This window comes from Podarcis filfolensis (assembly GCF_964270895.1).
Source record: "Podarcis filfolensis genome assembly, chromosome: 8".
NCBI classification, from domain to species: Eukaryota; Metazoa; Chordata; class Lepidosauria; order Squamata; family Lacertidae; genus Podarcis; species Podarcis filfolensis.
The window spans coordinates 40,412,986-40,430,592 of record NC_139611.1 but is presented as its reverse complement, the minus strand read 5'-3'; the positions used below and the strand labels follow the sequence as shown (position 1 = coordinate 40,430,592).

General features: G+C 46.5%; 1 protein-coding gene across 4 annotated transcripts in view; it reads right to left on the bottom strand.

The window, feature by feature from the left end:
• Positions 1–7,644: 7,644 nt before the first annotated feature.
• ANKRD11 (ankyrin repeat domain containing 11) overlaps positions 7,645–17,607 on the bottom strand; it is a 193,178-nt gene continuing 183,215 nt past the window's right edge. For all 4 annotated transcript variants that reach the window (XM_083626181.1, XM_083626179.1, XM_083626182.1 and 1 more), the window contains 4 exons: positions 16,398–16,496; positions 16,142–16,285; positions 14,875–14,967; positions 7,645–12,080 (listed from right to left, as the gene is read on the bottom strand). In XM_083626181.1, coding sequence (XP_083482307.1) covers positions 11,895–12,080; positions 14,875–14,967; positions 16,142–16,285; positions 16,398–16,496 — 522 coding nt within the window. In that variant the 3' untranslated portion in view covers positions 7,645–11,894. The remainder of the gene's footprint in view (positions 12,081–14,874; positions 14,968–16,141; positions 16,286–16,397; positions 16,497–17,607) is intronic.

The window sequence follows — 17,607 nt, the reverse complement described above, 5'->3', positions numbered from 1 at the left end:
GCCGCGGGCAGGACGGTCACCTGGAGCAAAAGAGCAGCACCGCCTGGCTGGCTGGCTAGTTAGGCGGCCGCGGTGGGGCGGGTGCTTAAGGAGGCCGGCCGGAGGGAGCCGCCCCCTGGGAGCACGGAAGGAGGAAAGGACTGGGGAGCGCACGGCGAGGCAGCGACTCTCGATGGTCCTCGCCCCGATGCCGTCGCTCGCTTCCTCACTCTCGGCCTGACCGCGCCAAGAGAGCCGTCGAGGGAAAGGAGGGCTGCTTGCAACTCCCGCTTTTTAGACGGCCCGCTCGCCGACGCAGACACAAGCCTTTCCTCCTCCTCAGCGCCGCCTACTGGTTCTCGTCCGCCCCGTCGCGTAAGGACACCAAGCAGGCGTACCGGGTGGATTCTTCAAAGGATTCCGGACACGTTTCCCTAAGTTTTGCCTGTTGATTTACATGAGGAAATAAGGTGGTGGGATGGCAACATATATTCGCGTGATAGCAATAAAATTTCAAAGCGGTTTACAAAAAGGATAAAACAATAAAATTATCAGTAAAAAAAAAGTAAAAATTACTATATATTATTCAAAAAATTAAAATAAACGATAAACAAAAAACAAAAAACAAACAAAACAGAAGATTAAAGCACATTACAACATTCTGCATGCCTGGATAGATTTGCCTAAACAAAAATATTTTAGCAGGTGCCCAAAAGAGTCATTGAAGACACCTGCCTGATTGTGATAGGCAGGGAGTTCCAAAGTGTGAGTGCTGTAGGCAAAATAAAAGCCTTTTCTCCCTTCAAAAGCAGGAGGGAGATTGAGGATCATTGCAGAAGTCCCACCCCCTTAGATCAAGAGCCTGGCTGGAGCAGACTTTTTGGGGCGAGCCATCCAGCCCAGTACTGTGTCCTAGATCCTAGAAGGAGAAGCCAGGCAGATTCCTCTGCAAAGCTCACCCACCAGCCTTGCAAATTACTGTGTGTGTGTGTCCAGCATTCTTCCTTTGGACATTGTGGAGGATAGAGTGGGCTGCATCTGATAAAACAGGCTGCAGTCCACTAAAGCTTAAGCCAAAACAGGTAGCCTTGAAGGCAATTCCACAAGACTCTTTGTTGTCATTGATCCTGCGAGAGTAATGATAAGACACTTTTTAAACCACCCTTCAACCAAGTTTCCTTGGGTACCACCAGCTTCTAACTCATATAGGGACCAAAGCTGCCTCTTGGGTGTGCTGCCCTGAAGCTGGATCAGACCAAAGTCCCATCTAGCCCACCTCCCTGTTCTTCAGATGGCCAACCAGATGCCCACAGGAAGCCTGCGAGCAGGATGTGAGCACAAGGGATCTCCCTCTCTCCTGTGGTTTTTAGCCATTGGCTTTCAGAAGCATCACTGTCTTCTACAGTGGAGGTAGAACACAGCCTTGTCCTCCATGAATTTACCCAAGCCTTTTACAGCTATATTATCACTACAAACTGTAGGAGCAAGTTTGGCAGTTTAACTTCACTTTGTGAAGAAGTGCTTCCTTTTGTCTGTCCTGAATTTTCCTGCATTCAGCTTCCATGAGCACAGCCAAGGGGGAGCAGGAAGGAGCAGCTGCTCCCCCCCAAAATCAATAAAATCATAGCTAACTGAGGTTCTGCCGCCCCCCAACAAGAGACCTGCCCTCCCTAACAAAAGGCTTGCCCCCCCCCAACAAAAATCCTGGCGACGCCCATGTCATCTTCATTGGATGGCCTCTCCCACTACATTAAGGAAGACTGTGCAGGACCCAGGAAAGATGGTAGGAGGTCATACATAGGCCCTTAGCTATGGCTACTTGAAAAAAGGACCTGGAAAACACAGGCCCTTTACCTGGATTGACGAGTGCACCATTTAGCCTGGTGTACCCTTGTAATAAGAAACTAGAACAGACAGGTGCTGCAATTTGACCCAATATTCTTTCGCAAAGAGCCCCCTCCAAACCCAGGATCTGCGCCCAAATGTAAACTCCAACCAGCTTACAGCTACCGGTACTTCCTTTTGTTTTTAGGAAAATAGGAGGTTGTCTTATTATACCAAGTCAGGCCATTTAGCTCAGCACTGCTAACACATAGTGGCTCTCTTGTCTGTGTTCAGACAAGGCACATCCACAGTCTTATCTGGAGACATCATGGATTGAACCTGGGACCTGCTCTGTGCAAAGCAGATACTCAACCACTGAGCTACAACCCCTCCCTATTTCTAGTCTTTAAAAATCCCCATGCTTCCCCCGCCCCCCCCCCAAAAAAAATTAAATAGTGTTTTACATATTACTCCATAGCAGAACGAACTGCTGGTGGTAGAGCTTTGCAGTTGCCTTTTAGGGAAGTGAGGAGCGGCCTCCCCATCTGTTATTGCATAAAAACAGACACAGAGTTTGAAATCACTCACCAGCCACCTAAAGTCCTAGAAACACCTTGCCTGAGAGTCACATGATCCCAGGGACTGGTCAGCTTTCCCTCCCTGGCTTCCCACCTCTTAGACTCACCTTTCCCAAGGTAGGGGGGGGGGAAATGTCTCCATGTTGCAATGCAGATCTAAATGTTGTTCCTAGGTGGTGTTGGGGGGGCAGGGGCAGGGAGTGCACAGTCAAGAAGAGGCCTTGCTTTCAACTTTGCCCAGTGAGAAGGCTCAGAGACAGCAGCTGAGGTTGCACAGCTGGGACAGAGTGGCTGCTGATAAAAAGGCCTTTTGTTCTAAGGGCCCCTCCCTGTCTGTAAATGGAGCTCTTATCAATTTACTCATCTGGGCAGGGAGAGAGAATCTGGGGAAGAGGGAGGAAAGATTGTTAGCACTCTGGCAGCTGAGACAGAGAAGGAGCAAGCACATTCCGGTCAAGCAGCTTTCTTTCGGCTACTACCTCTGAGTGATTGTATCCTATATCAGGTTTAAGCTTGCCAAGTGTGTTTGACAAGTGCTGCTGTGCTTGCTCCAAACAGCCTCCACCCCTGCACCTCAACAGACTGGGGGACTGGGGGGCCATCAGACTAGTCACGGTGAATCTTAACACAAGTATTGCAGGGCAAAGGCTGGTTCTGTCTACTGGGACACGTTGGCTGTATGCATACTATTCATTTAATGCTCATTCCCCCCTTACACATACACAAAAACAATCCCAGGAACAGCTACAATTCCCAGCATCCTTAACAAACTACAGTTCCCAGGATTCTTTTTTTTTTTTTGTGGGGGCAGGGGCAGATAATGTGCTTTAAATGTGTTCTGTGTTTTTTCAGCCTAGGTTGAAGTTATCTCCCTCCAGCAAAGCAACTACGTCCATTCATGTCAGTGTTGTCTTTAAATATTCCGTCCCCCAGGTGATAGAAATTGCTAAACATCAGAATCTCACCCAGTGCTAAGACATGTCCTGAAAATTGCTCTTTAAATCTCTGGACTGTTCAGCAATTTAACCCACTTCAAATTATTGTTTGCAGAGGTGAATCAGGATGCTATCTCATCACTCCAAAGTGCTCCGAAAGGACACAACACAGCCAGCTTTTGTCTCACCAGCTGATTATTCCAGCAAAACAAATCTTTAGAACATGGCAAGCTGAGCTGTAGCAACAGATCCTGTGAAACTTTGTCCATGTGCATCAAATCCCAGGGTTAACTGCAGGAAATAGCCTGGCATCATCAAAATAATTGTTGGCAGGGGGCGCCCTCAACTGTGACTGTTCTGAGAACTCCTTTTAAAAATTATTTTTAAGGGAAGGAAACACTGCTGTATATTGAGTCAGCCTCTTGGGTCTATCTAGCCCTGTATTGTATGCACCTGATTCAGCCCCCAAGCTATTTTTGCTTTCCCTCTCTGCAAGACCTCTCATTTGAGTGGCAGTGGAGAAGCACAGCACCTTGATGGGGATGCAAACCGTCACCTTCCTGGTTGTCAGGTTGACCATTTAACAAGGGAAGAGGGAGCAGCACCTGCTTGTGTGAGGCAGTGGGGTGTCCAACTTCTGCTGCAAGGATTCAGACAGGGGGATGCAAGGAACAGAGCGTCTGCCCCCTTGAGCTCCTTGGAGGGAAAAAATGGAATATAAATGCAATAAATAAATAATAGACCACCCTGAGCTAGATGGATCAGTGATCTGATACCAGGTGAGGCCGTTTCTTGTGTTTCCAGGTCTTGCAAAATTCAGAGTGCCTTGAGCCAGAAACACTCTTTCTTTCCAGTGAAGAAATGGAAACCTTGCAATGAGGAAGTGACAACTCTTTCACAATCTTTGCAGCAGAAGCCAAAGTGAGCAAACCTCACGATGCGTGGCTAAAACAGCCCTCTGAGCATCTTAAGAGGAAGGATCGGCACAAAGGTGTTAAACAAAGTGTCCCATTCCATTCTCACCCTGGTAATTAATATTTCCAGAATAGCAAGACCCTGGCCACACACAGTACGCAGAAAAGATGACATATTTTCTCCAGATCCCAAGGGGGCTAGAAGTAGCTTTTAATTGTTAAGCCACCTTGGTCACTTTACATGCAAAAGCAGAGTCTAAATGTAATAAAACAGTAGGTTACCTCTGCTGCTGCAGCTGCTGCTAATCTTCTCTGCTCCCTGCCATGACCTCCCTGCAAACTGTGGCTGTGCTTTGACAAGCAGCTGGGATTTCAGCCCTTTTGATCAGCCTCTGTCTGGTGAGCAAGTTTCAGCAAATTGCTGGTGACACCTAGTGGTGCAAGACAAAAGTTCACTGTGCACCTGCTTGTATATATAGCAAACTTCACTAGCCTGTCTTCTTCCACCAGTCCCAGCTAGCCCAAAACATCTGGAAGCCACAAAGCTGATGCTGTCAGGGACTCTGGAAACTCTCACCTTGCACTCTTTATTGCTGTGCATGGCTGTCTCCTATTTATGCCTCCAACTCTGCAACTTGCCCATAAAAGAATGCCAATTTCAGGGGAGTCTTTGGCCCGACTCAGCAGGGTTCTTCTTATGTTCATAGGCATAGCCTGGAGTGAAGCTATAATTCAGCAGCAGAATATGTGGCTTGGACTTAAGAGGTTCCAGCTTAAATCACAGCACATCCCGGTTTATTAGTCATTCATTTATTCAATTTATTCCTTCCTCCCAAAGGAGCCCAGGGTGGCAAAAAAAGTGATAAAACAACAAAATCACCATAAGCATGCCTGCGAGTCAAGAAACAATGCTGGAATAGATGGTCCAACTCAGCATAAGATAGGCATGTAAATGTTCATCTCCCTCTCCCCAGACCTCATCTTTATTTTATTGCATCTACATCCCACCTTCCCTCCAAGCTCCAGGTGGCATATGAGGGTTTCCCTTTCCCCCATTTTATCCTCACAACAACCCTGTGAGGTACGTTAGGCTGAGCAGCAGCAACTGTTCCAAGGTCGTACAGTGTGCTTCGGGGCTGTTTGGGAATTTTGTACCCTATTCATGCCTCTTTCCCAAGATATTCTCACTGGGGTTGGAATTGCATCACTTTGGTGATTCTGTATGGCAGGAACGGGCAACCTGCAGTCCAATGTTGATGCATTTCAGCTGCCGCTGCAATTACCCCAAACTTATCGACCATGGTGGTCACAGCTGCCAAGAGTTGCTGTTCTCCATCCCTACTGGACAGCACCTAATGGCAGTGGCACTAGATACACAGAGCAGTTGTAGTGAATGCATGTGTGTGTGTGTGCACGCGCGCGCACACACACACACACGCACAGTGTGGTGGTGAACACACTATCCCTGCCCTCCCTCATACAATTCAGTATTTGTCAAGCTTCATGGAAGAGCCTCACCAAAACATGAAGGAAAACACCTGTGGGATGCTAACATGCCTGGCCTTGTAGTATTGTAGAGAGAGATATTCTGGACATGTATTTGTGTGTGTAAACCAGGTGTGGGTAACCCTTCGAGTGTCTAGATCAGGGGTCAGCAAACTTTTTCAGCAGGGGGGCGGTCCACTGTCCCTCAGACCTTGTGGGGGGCCAGACTGTATTTTGGAAAAAAAATGAAGGAATTCCTATGCCCCACAAATAACCCAAGGATGCATTTTAAATAAAAGGACACATTCTACTCATGTAAAAACATGTTGATTCCTGGACCGTCCACAGGCTAGATTTAGAAGGTGATTGGGCCGGATCTGGCCCCCAGGCCTTAGTTTGCCTACCCATGGTCTAGATGTTGAACTACAAATCCCATCAGCCGCAACAAGCCTGGTCAATGGCTACGAATAATAAGAGCTGCGGCTCAGTGGCTCAAGGGCCAAAAATTCACCACACCCAGTGAAGGGAAAGAAGAGGGGTTATTTACAAGATCTGTTGATGCTGTGTGTTAGAAAATGGATTATTCTGTGTGGATGCAGTCTATTCCTTCATGACCTTTGCCTGGGACCTGTACTTGTGTGGAGAGATGTTGCAAAATGCTAGAGGTAGAAAGTAGGAACAGATGCTCCAAGCTCTCCCTTAAGGGAATAACTTAGTTCTTTTGGCGTGTTATGGCCACTTAGAGCATTTTCTCCAGTGCCTAATCCCAGTTCAGTCCTCACAGTTCCTTTGAATTAAGAGGAGGGGCCACTAAGTGAACCAAAAAAAGGAGTGCTCCAGGTGATGTACGCTTGGATCCCAACCCCCATTTTTTGGTTTTAGAAGTTAAGCAGAGAAGCCAGCATTAAGACCTTGAAAGGTGTGTGAGTCAGGCCAGCTACGTCTGGGGTCTTCATGGCTGAAGCTTGCATTTTTCAATAAAAGCTTGTGGTATAGATCTGGCATTGCTCTATTCTTGAAAACTCAGGGAAGGTTTTACAACATTAACACACAAGGCGGCAGCATATATCCAAGGCTGTGCATTTAATGTGGTATAAAAGGGGCAGGAGGAAGAACAGAGTTGGATCCAGACTAAGCTAGTCATGCTTTAGTCCCAATGAAATTAAGTGGCAAGTTAGTTGTCTAACTTTGGTTTCGGTGGGGCGAAGTATGGATTAAACCCACATAATTTGCATAAATACAGAAGGCAGGCAGGAAATTGTTTGGGTCAAGATTGATGGATGTACTGGATGTGATGAGCCTGTCCTGCAGCTGGGGCTACACTAAAGGGCAAAGGAAGCTGCATCCTGATCCAACTAGCACAGTGATCTACACTGATTGGCAGCAGCTCTCCAGGGTTGCAGGCAGGAATATTTCACAGTCTTGCCTGGGGAATGAGCCTGGGATCTTCTGCAGTACAGAGCAACTAGTGCAAGAGAACCCCAGCTGCCCACCCAAATACCCTTGGTATCTTCTAGAATGACACAGGTGAGATTTTACCTTGCCTGCCCAAGATGGTATGTTGTAGGACGGAGAGTTGAATCTTGGGGATCTGGGTTCAAACCTCACTCCTGACATGGATTGATTCTATCCCTGTCTGTATCTGTAAAAACAGACATGCATGAGGACTTAGTAGTACAAGAGTATGTGGAACACTTTGCCCAAACCAGTCTGGATCAGTCATCGCCAACCTGGTGCCCTCCAAGTGTTCTGGAATGCAATTCCTATCAGTCCCAACTCCCAGGGATGATGGGAATTGTAGTCCAAAACATCTGGCAGGCACCAGGTTGGTAAAGACCGAAGCCTGGGCACACAAAGAAGATGGTGTTCACCTCTTAAACTGGACGCAACACTAATACCTCGGCAAAGCTGGAGAAATTAAGAGCCCAGTTGTTTTTTTATAAAAATTTATTTATGAACATTATCTCTTGAGGGACAACAGTATCTCTGCGCTTCTCTCTGTACATGCAACTGTAGAAAATAACATCTGTATTCACTTTGTCTCTTTCCGCAGGAAGTTGTACAGCTAAAGGACAGTTGTGTGGTGGCAGAACAGGGGCCTCGGCAGCACCAGCACCACCAAACAATATGTACACAAACTACATTGTAAAAAAAGAGTAAAGTACATTGTTACATTACAGACAACGCACCCCGCCGCTGTTTTAAACCCCACATTCTACGCAAGTCACACTAGTACAAATAGAAGGTTGTGAATTGACCTGTGAGAGTTATTTACATGTATATACACTGTCTGGTAGAAGCCTTTTAACAAGGAGGGGAATTTACACTGAAGTCCAAATCAACAGAGTGCATGTGTCGAAGGGTGTTATGCTCGTGCTAGTATCCTGGTCTTAAAATTGAGGATTTTAGAAAGCCTTTCCATTCACGGATATAAAAAATAATAGGGGGGGTGTGTGTCAGGGCCTACACTGTGACTTTGTGTGGTTATAAAGGAAGTTTCTGAACAGGGCAGACTAGCTAAACCAGCCATTCCTTTCCTTAGCCACCCTGGCTGTGAATGGAGAACAGTGCAGTGCTTTTAAGTTGTTCCTGTGGAAACACAGGGTAAAAGCGACCGGTGTTTCTTCCAGGGCACAGAATGTTCACTCTCAAGGCTCTAAAGCATTGGAACACAAACGTTTACAGGCAATGTGTCCCTCGCACACAGACACCCACCATGAAGGACCCAAACAGTCCAGTAAGCAGCACAAAAACAGTTTGCTAGGGTGAGAGCAAAGGAGCTAGAGGTAGGCATGAAAAACCTGTGTGTGAAGGATGGGCATATGGGAGCCAATCAGCAAGGGAGACATATGTGGCTGAGGTGGCATTGGCAGGGGATGCCATCTTTGGGAAGTCAAGTCATTACCCCATCGATGTTAGAGGCTGCTCTCAAAGCCCCAGAATTCTGACCAATGGTGAGTGAGAAGGCCATTTGGAAGACCTCCTTGCTTAGGGTAAGGGAATCGCTAGGTTAGCAAATGTCTTCCACAGCACCTGCCACAGCTACTGCCATGCCTTTAAAGCAGCAACAAACAATTCAGAGGAGGCAACTGTCGTGATGCTTTTAAAATATCATATGCATGTGAAAGTAAAATATAAAATAGTCTTCCTGGCCTGTTCTGTGTATAGGTTTTGGGTTTTACTTCTTTTTTTAAATGCCAAACTGGCATCTATCTGCTAGATGGTTTTTCCTCCAAAAGATTTAAAGGAAGATGGGTTCTCCTTCACTAAACTGTATTTCAAAAGGAACCTTCCCTGCTAAGGCATGATGTAGGACTAATGGCTTGTTAGCTGCCTGCCTGCCCCTTCCCTGCAGTCTCCTAAAATGGTTCACAGATTATCAAGCTGCCACCCCACCCAATGACTCAAAGTAGAGAGAGAAGCAGTGCCAAAGGAACACCTGGCCTGATACAAATTATTTTTAAAAAAATTGGGAGGAGTGGGAGGAACTCCTACCAATGTGGGTCAGCCAAAGAAGAGGAGGGCAGACTGACCAGGCACTGAAGAGAATGGCTTTTAACATCAACAAGCACTTTGCTTCCTCTCACATAGTCACCAGGGGCTAGTGTCTGCACACCTAAGAATATGTAACAAGGACTGGGCATGATCAAGCAACCCACATTGCAACACTCTTGCTGCCTGCCTTAGCTAGGGGATTTACACTGATGGAAAACTGGGGAGCAATGGGTTCTCTTCAATCACAGAAGATGCAAAGAAGCAAGGTCTCTCAGAAAATGTCACACACCAGCCAGAAAGTGGGCCTAGAGCTCAACTTAGCTAAACCAAAAGACCAATGAAATGATGCTCTCTGCTAACACAGGAACCACACAATGCAAGGCATTCCCCCCCCCCCCTGCAACACAACATGCACTTTTCCTGAATGGTGAGGATTTAGGAACAAGTCCTTAAGCTACAGAACCACAAATTCCTCAGCCTGCCTCCACAAAATTTTCCCTCTGGGGGAATATAATCTTTGCTTCTCTAAGCCATCCTCTTGCCCAGAATGTGATTGACTGGTGGCTACACATCTGGAAGGGGCTACACAGTGTGCCACAGATGCTCAACATGATTTTCTGCAACTGAGCCAAGGCAACATCAGAAGGCAACTATGGAATAGGAAACAACACAAGCCCACATAACACCTTCTGACGCAGTTCAGGAGAAGGGGGTGTATTTTTAGTTCTGTTAGCTCAACTCAGGAATACTCTGGCCTCATCTTGTGCTCCAAGGCAAGAGTGGCAGAGCCCAAACTATCAAACTGCAAACCACACTTCAGCCTGTTGACCACCAAATTAGCAAGCAATCCAGCAGGCCTACACTAACAATGGGGGAGCCACATCAGGACAAGGAGAATGTCTGCACTGAACTTCCCTAATTTGAAGTTCTGGCATATTATCAGCAACTCGTACCCTGAGAAATGTTGGGCCAGAAACCTCTTCAGTGAAGAGGAAGAGATGTTGGGGCTTACAGGGCCCCTTGCTTTGCACGTTTGCCTTCTCAAACAGCATTTGAGGCTGGGGGCTGCTTCCAAGCACATCCTTCTGAAGCACCTGTGTCCTTTTGTCACAGCTTCAGGCTTTGGTTTGAGAAATGGCTTCAGCTGCTCTCTCTCCCTCTCATCCACTCCCCACCCTCCCCACCCCACAGGGGCCCTGGCTCACTCCATCCTGTCATGCGGAGGCAGGACTCTCACAAGTCTGAATGCGCAAGGGCCTGCCTGAGATCTCATCCCTGTAGACCCTTCCAAGGCAACCCTGTTTAAATATGTTATGTAGCTGTAGATTCTGCACAGACAATGGGCACCGGGTCTCTGCTCAAAATTCAAAACTGGGAAGGAAAGAAACCGGATGAGCGTAAAAACATGAGCATTTGGCATGCTCTGCTCTTGCCTGTTTTGCAGGCCACCTGTTCCACAGGATCAACAAGGCCACATCCCTCACCCCTTTGGCCTCTGTATTGGTGTGTGTTGCTTTTCCCTTCCCTGGGGGTGAGCAGTGGGAAAGGGGTGGTGGTGGGAGGGTGCTGCCTAGGGTGAACTATACATACAAAGGTAATTTTAATTTATTTATTTATTTCTTTACACATGACTGAAAGTGATGTTACAGTACATAAGTTATTTACAACTGTGCAGTAATGTGTTGCAAAATAAATTATCTAGAAGGCAGCAAAAGTACATTGTTAATGTATATAAAAACTGTACAGCTTTTATGGGATACAATTTATCTTTATACGAGTATTGGCTCTTGTAGTGTTTTATCTTTTTTTTTCAAGTTATGTTCTCAGAAAGAGAAACAAAATGCCCAAGATTAAAGGAAAAATATATATATTTATATATATTTATATATATATATATAAACCATACGGATTTTACTCCATTTAAAAACTGAATTGCAAAGTCCTTGCTCTGCGCCACTTATTGTACAGGGTCAGGTGGCTGCTGCCTCCCCATGGTTTTGAAGGATACCTGGAGCATGTCCTGGGTCTCGAGTCCAGTGGCCTGGCCCTTGTCTGTGCCACCTCCAGGGCCTGGCTGAGTGCTCTCTTCTTCTTTTTTTATCAACTTATTTTACTGTAGCCTGGATGCAAGAAGAAACCAAAGAACTCTCCCACCCCTCCCCAGAACCCACCTACCCCCACAGTTTTGCCCTGCAGTTTATCTGAGGAAAGATCCACCCACAGGCAAATGGGGGGCGGGAGGAATCAAAGCGCTTGAAACAACTGCTGTGATTGTGAGTGTGTCAACGGCCCTGGTCACCTCCCTTCGCTGTTTGGCAGCCGATGAAGCACAGAGGGGGGTGTCTCAGGGTTTCTCTTGCTCCCTGCTTCCATCGGTCTCTCTCCTTCCTCCCTCCAGTCTGGTAAGATGCTGCCGTGCGCAAGCTGCCTGCCTTCCGACACAGCAACCGGTGTGAAAGGAGCTGCCTGCACCTCACCTTCCCCTGCTCCTGCTGCCTGGTGCGCAGGGAGACAGTGTGAAGAAAGTGCCATTGATTTCTCATTGATTTTTTTTCCTGCTTCCTCCTTGTCTGACTTGGGATTCATCAGCAAGCGGTTGGGGTGTGTGTGAGCGCCTGCACCCATCCTCAGGGGGCACCCACCCATGCCAGTTTGCAGTGAGAATGTCTCCAGGCTTGGTACTGTCATGCCGGCAAGAGCACAAAGTCATCGTTCACGTCCACCATTGGCACGTAGAACGAGGGCACCTCGTTCACACAGAGCGATTTGTGCCCAGCAGGGTCCAGCTCCTGCACTTTCAGCTGCCACTCCATTCGCTGCACTGCATTTAAGGCCGCTGCTTCATGTTGCTGTCGCATCAACAGGCACGTCTGGACCAGAAAAGAAAACCAAACACAATTAGGTGGAGGTGGAGCATTTAAAATGATGATGTTAGCCTGGGAACAGCCCAGGACCAATAGAGCAGGGATAGCCAATCGAGGGCCCTCCAGATGATGTTGAACTACACCTCCCATCAGTCCCAGTCAAAATGTTCAAGGGTCAGGAGTGGTGGGAGGTGTAGTCCAGCAACATACTGAGGGCACTATGTTGGCTATTCCTGTGGACTGTCCTCTTGATAGAGATCTTCTGGGGCCCCAATTTCTGTTTTTAGCTATCTGTTGTTGAAGATGTTTCCATCTCACTAGGGTTTGGGCATTTAATTATTCCGCTGTTAATTCCTGCTTTTCTGACTGCTACTTTTTACTGTTTTATTCATCAGTGTTTTGTTGTAAGTTGTGCTTTTCTATTGTTTCATTTTACTCTTGTAAAAGCAGAATGTTAACCATAAATAGGATCCAAAGGCCATGGAGCTCATTTCAGAGAGAAACTAGGTCCTCAGATAGTAGCTGCTGTGTGAGGAGATTCTAAGCAGGCAATATGATCTCTCTTCTTGGGCCAATTAAGGATGAAATAAGGAAAGGGCCAGGCATAAGGCATTCAGTCAATTTTTAAAAGTAATACAGCAGGTTATTAAATTTTAATTGTTAATGCAAGTACTTATAAAAGATAGCAGGCAGCAAACATCAACTCAGAAGACACATACATTCTTCTCTCACACACAGAAGGGGATGTCTCATCACAGATGGTGCCTGCTGTGCTGAGTGTGTGCTTCCTCCAAAAACAAGGAAAGAATGCTGCTTTCTTCAAAACTATGAAGTATATATGCAGGTTTAATTTATTAGAATGTCTTTTTTAAATCAGGCAAGAGCCTTGACAAATTTTCAAGTTCTGAAGAAAGGGAGAAGGCAGCAAAAAGTAAGTGGCTGGTGATGGAGAACACACGCTTGGGTACAACTGGCTGAAAACATTTACATTACTGATAAATAGGCAATGAGGCATTAGCAAACCTGGGAAATGAACTAAAGAAAAGCAAATGTTTTTGAGTTTCATGAACAGACTGTTATCAGAAATGTAAACATTTTCAGTCACTTATAACCTAGTACGTTTTCTGTACATTTCAAAGTCTAATGGAAAAAGCAGCTGACTGTATGGGAGGGAATCAAAGGAGGAGTTGTGCCATTTGCAACTGGACCTGCTTTTTGCAATGCTTACTTGAAAGGCTGGGAGCAGGGAACATGAACTGTGGTGTGCCCTCTCCCCCAGAATTGATACCGTTGGGGTTGTGCATGTCAGGCACCAAGAAAGAGTCCTCCTGACTCAGAGAAGGTGGACGATGAGCAGCTAAGCGAACTTGGCAACCCCAACAGAATAGTTTAAGGGAGAAGATAGGATGGGAACAGAGGAATTGACAGTGAAGAGCCAGCTGAAACACCACCATATGAGAGGGGCATTTGGAGCAATGGGCCCTGTGAGCCTGCTCTGCAATGGAAACAAACACAATAAATAGGGGATGAGTATGCTCAGTCTACCTGGAGTACGGCACAGTGAGATGTGGACTTATTGTAAGGTTAACCTCAAATGTTACCAGTTCTTGGGAGTGGGAGTGATGCCAAGGCACAACCTCCAAACCATGAAATAGAGGCAAACCTCAAAAGATGTTGAAGAAAAAAGCATTCTGACTGTCAGATGTGAATCATAATGTATTTCAAGTGTATCCACTCTTCATCTGTGGCAATAATACCTTCTTTATTTCTTGGATGAAAAGTATCTTTGCATTTTGGAACAGCACATGAAAGCTCTGCTTGGAAAATATGGAAACCTTGAGTGCATCATACTTTTTCCGACACGGAAGGGCCCAAAGGTTGTTACCACAGCTCCACGGGCTACTGGTCTGTTTCTGGGCACAATTCAAAGTGCTAGTTATGACCTATAAAGCTCTGAAAGGATTAGGTCCAGGCTATTTGAAAGACCATATTCTCCTATACAAACCTGCTGGGGCTCTGAGAGGCCCTTTTCTCAGTCTGCCTCCCTCATAGGCACACTTGGTGGGGATGTGGGAGAGAGCCTTCTTGGTAGCTGAATCCAGACTTTGGAACTCCTGTCCTGGAGCAGTTAGACTGGCTCCCTCCTTGTTGTCCTTCTGCTAGCTGGTAAAGACCTTTTTATTCCAACAGGCTTTTAGGAACTGACTGTTTTTAAGGAAAGCGCTGGTGCCGTTATGTTTTTATTGTTATTTGTATTTTTAATAAATCTTTTTATATATTGTCTTAATTCTATTTGTGTTTAATACTTAAATTTTCTATTTTTTTCCATTTTATCTGTAAGCTGCCTACAGTCCCAGTCAGGGTAAAATGTGGGGTGTAAATAAATAAATAAATAAACACCTGAAGCTGCCTTAATTTTTTCCTGCATTGTTGGGGGTTGGACTAGATAAGCTTTCGGGTCCCTTCTAACTCCACAATTCTCTAATTCCAGCAGATGCCAGCTGGTTTGTGTCCAAGTTAACCAGGCTCAAAACCCACAGCACCTTCAACTGGGAAGCATCAGATGCACTGTGGAGATGTTCTGTGGTGACAATTATTCTTGCCCCACCCCCACCCTTCTGGACAGATATCACTCCACATTTCAGGCAAGAGGGCCTACTTCCCAAGCAGGCAACAGCAAGTGGTAAGAACCAACTTGCTTCAGAAGAAGTCTCTATTTCCAACCCTCTCTACTAAAATGCAAGTGGGGGGGGGTCCCCCATAGACCTGGGGCTGCCAATGCTTTGGCTATACTGCTCACCTTCATCCGGTCATACTTGTCATCCACATCCTGTAACCACGAAATGAACTGACGAGCATTGAAACGATCTCTGACGGATTTGTTTTCATCTCCCTGAGACATAGAATGAAGGGGAGTTTAGGAGAGGCAAACACAGACCAAAATAAGTTCTGAGCTCGTTTTCTCTTCCCTCCCCTCCCCCCGCTCTCTCTCTCTCTCACACAAATATGACTCACTACAGAAGAGTCTAAAGCATGCAGGTGAAGGGCCTTCTACTTTTGCAATATTTAAGGAGTACACCACACCATTCAGCTGGTCCTTTCAAAGAGGATCTCCCTTGGATCTTTCTGGGTTAATCAATGTGATGCCCTCCAGGTGTTTCTGGACTACAAATCCCATCATGCCTGACCATACTGGGTGGGGTTTATGGGAGTTATAGTCCAACAATTTCCAAAGGGCACCATATTGACTACCATTGTTTTAAACAAAACTTTCACCCCTCCAACCATGTGGCACCAAGCATCTTCCTTTCTTAGTGTATGTATTGGGAACTGCTGAGCTCTAAATCAGATGAAAAAGATCAATACGATGGAGAGCTAATAAATTTCCCTTATCCCGCCTAGTGCATGGGGACCGACGTCTGCAATGCAGCACTTGCTTCCCACTGAAATGACAGCTTTATGGCAAGCAAGCAAAGCAGCTGCAAAGCACGTGGCCAGTAGGAGGTGCTGGTGTCATTGCTCTGTTCAGCTGCAGCCACTTGTAAATTCTTTTCTTGCTGCAAAGCAACACAGGGTGCTCAAGTCTGACTCATTTACAGCTCCAGATCTTTAGTATTTGCTGGGACTAAAATTATTTTGGGGTTGGGAAGAAAATGCAGGTGGAGAACAGAGCTTCAGTTTCCACAATCCCAGAGTTGCCCAGCATTTCTTTTTTTAATGTAAAAGCTCTGAAGCAACATTATTAGCTTAATGAGAAGATGCCATAAGGAATTACAAAAGCAAACACCCTGTGGAAAATTTAGCGTTGCTCACCAGGAGATACCTGCTCGTGTTCTCTCTCTCTCTCTCTCTCTCTCTCTCTCTCTCTCTCTCTCTCACACACACACACACACACACACACACACACACTTTTGAATAATTATTCGATCCAGCCAAAGCTACAAAAAGTGCAGATTATTTTGGGCACAGGCCCAATGCACGAGTGATGAAGTCAGAGCCACCTTGGTGAGAAAAGCGTCATCTCTGCCTCACCCACTCATTATCACCATCAGAAGACGGGCCCAGACCTGATTTTCCAGAGGCATGTTGTACACCTCCGAATCCAGAAGCATGGTGCATGCGCTGAAGGGCACTGCTTGATTGGCTATTGTCCTTGCTGCTCGGCAATGAACCCTCAATATCTCCTGTTCACATGACACAATCAGCTTCTCCTGGAGAGAGGAGGACAGAGTTACCAAGGAGCAAAAGGCACCCCTGCTCCTGAAGGGTAGTGGGGAGGCCTGCCCCCCAGCAGCCTTTGGACACCTAAGCATTTGCTGTTACCCGCTCAATGCTATGCTGGAGGCGCAGTTTGCCACGGACTGCTTCCTGCTGCTTGAATAGCTCCTTGAGGGGATCCGCCAACGATGGAGGGGGTGCAATCTGAAATGCAGAGAAAACAGAAAAAACGTCACAAAGCCGCAGCACCTTCAGCCACCACTTCTGTTTCCAATGAACAGATCTGTTCACATTCAAGCAGTGCCTGGAGCAGTCTTAAGTTTCCTGCTGCTGCAGTGAGGTCAAGACCCAGCCACAGGCATCCTTGCTCCAAACAGAGCTTTGTTTACGCAGCAGGACACAGCTGGGGCTAGAACTCTCATGTACTCTTCCTGTTCACCTTTCAGGCAGAGACATCCCCTCCTCCCAAATACACCAAATGTCTGGCTGTTTATGCTGTGGAGTAGAAAGCAGGGAAGCGGCAGCTCTTTGAACCAGTCTAACAAGATACAGCTTGGAGTGTGATTGCCATCTCGCTCCTGCAGCAGACAACATATTCAGCAATTTACACCCTGCTCTTGCATGCAGGAGAATCGCCAGGCTCCCCTGAGGGTTCAGTCCGGATGCTGTTTTTTTCTGATACTCTAACCAAGAGGCTGTTAATCATTTATGTGGCTTTGGAGTACACACTTTCCAATCCATACCTAATTTATCTCCATACAGCCCCCCTCCCGCCCTTGATCCCCTTTACACTAGCATCTCCCAAAGTTAATATATAGTCTCTCTAAGGAGGCACAGAGAGCAGTTCTGATAGTTTGCCACCAACAGCCTGCTTAAAATCAATAGCCAACTCGCATGGGGTCTCTTGTTGCAACTGCTTCTTTAACTCTGAAGACTTGGACAATAATTTTCTTGGCTTTGGGATGCCAACTTTTGTTAACCCCTGTGCTACACAATAAGAGGTGAGAGCGGAGAGGTTCTTTTTCCCCGCATCTTGTAGCTGTCCCCCCCACAAAGGGGCCCCTCTCCATGCTGATTTTGCAAAGAACAGAAAACAGTGAGCTGAAAACTGACTGCTGCATGGTAAAGCAAGGAGCAAATGCTGCCGCCCACTCACCAGCTGATTGTGATGCTTTCCACAAGCACACTTGTAAGGAATTCAGCTCTACTCTGCACGTCGTAGTTCAGTATTTGTCTATTAGCTTCCACAGGGTATACAGGCCAACACAGCACTGAGGCCTGAGTTCAGCTCCTTTAGAGCCTAGGAGTCCATTCC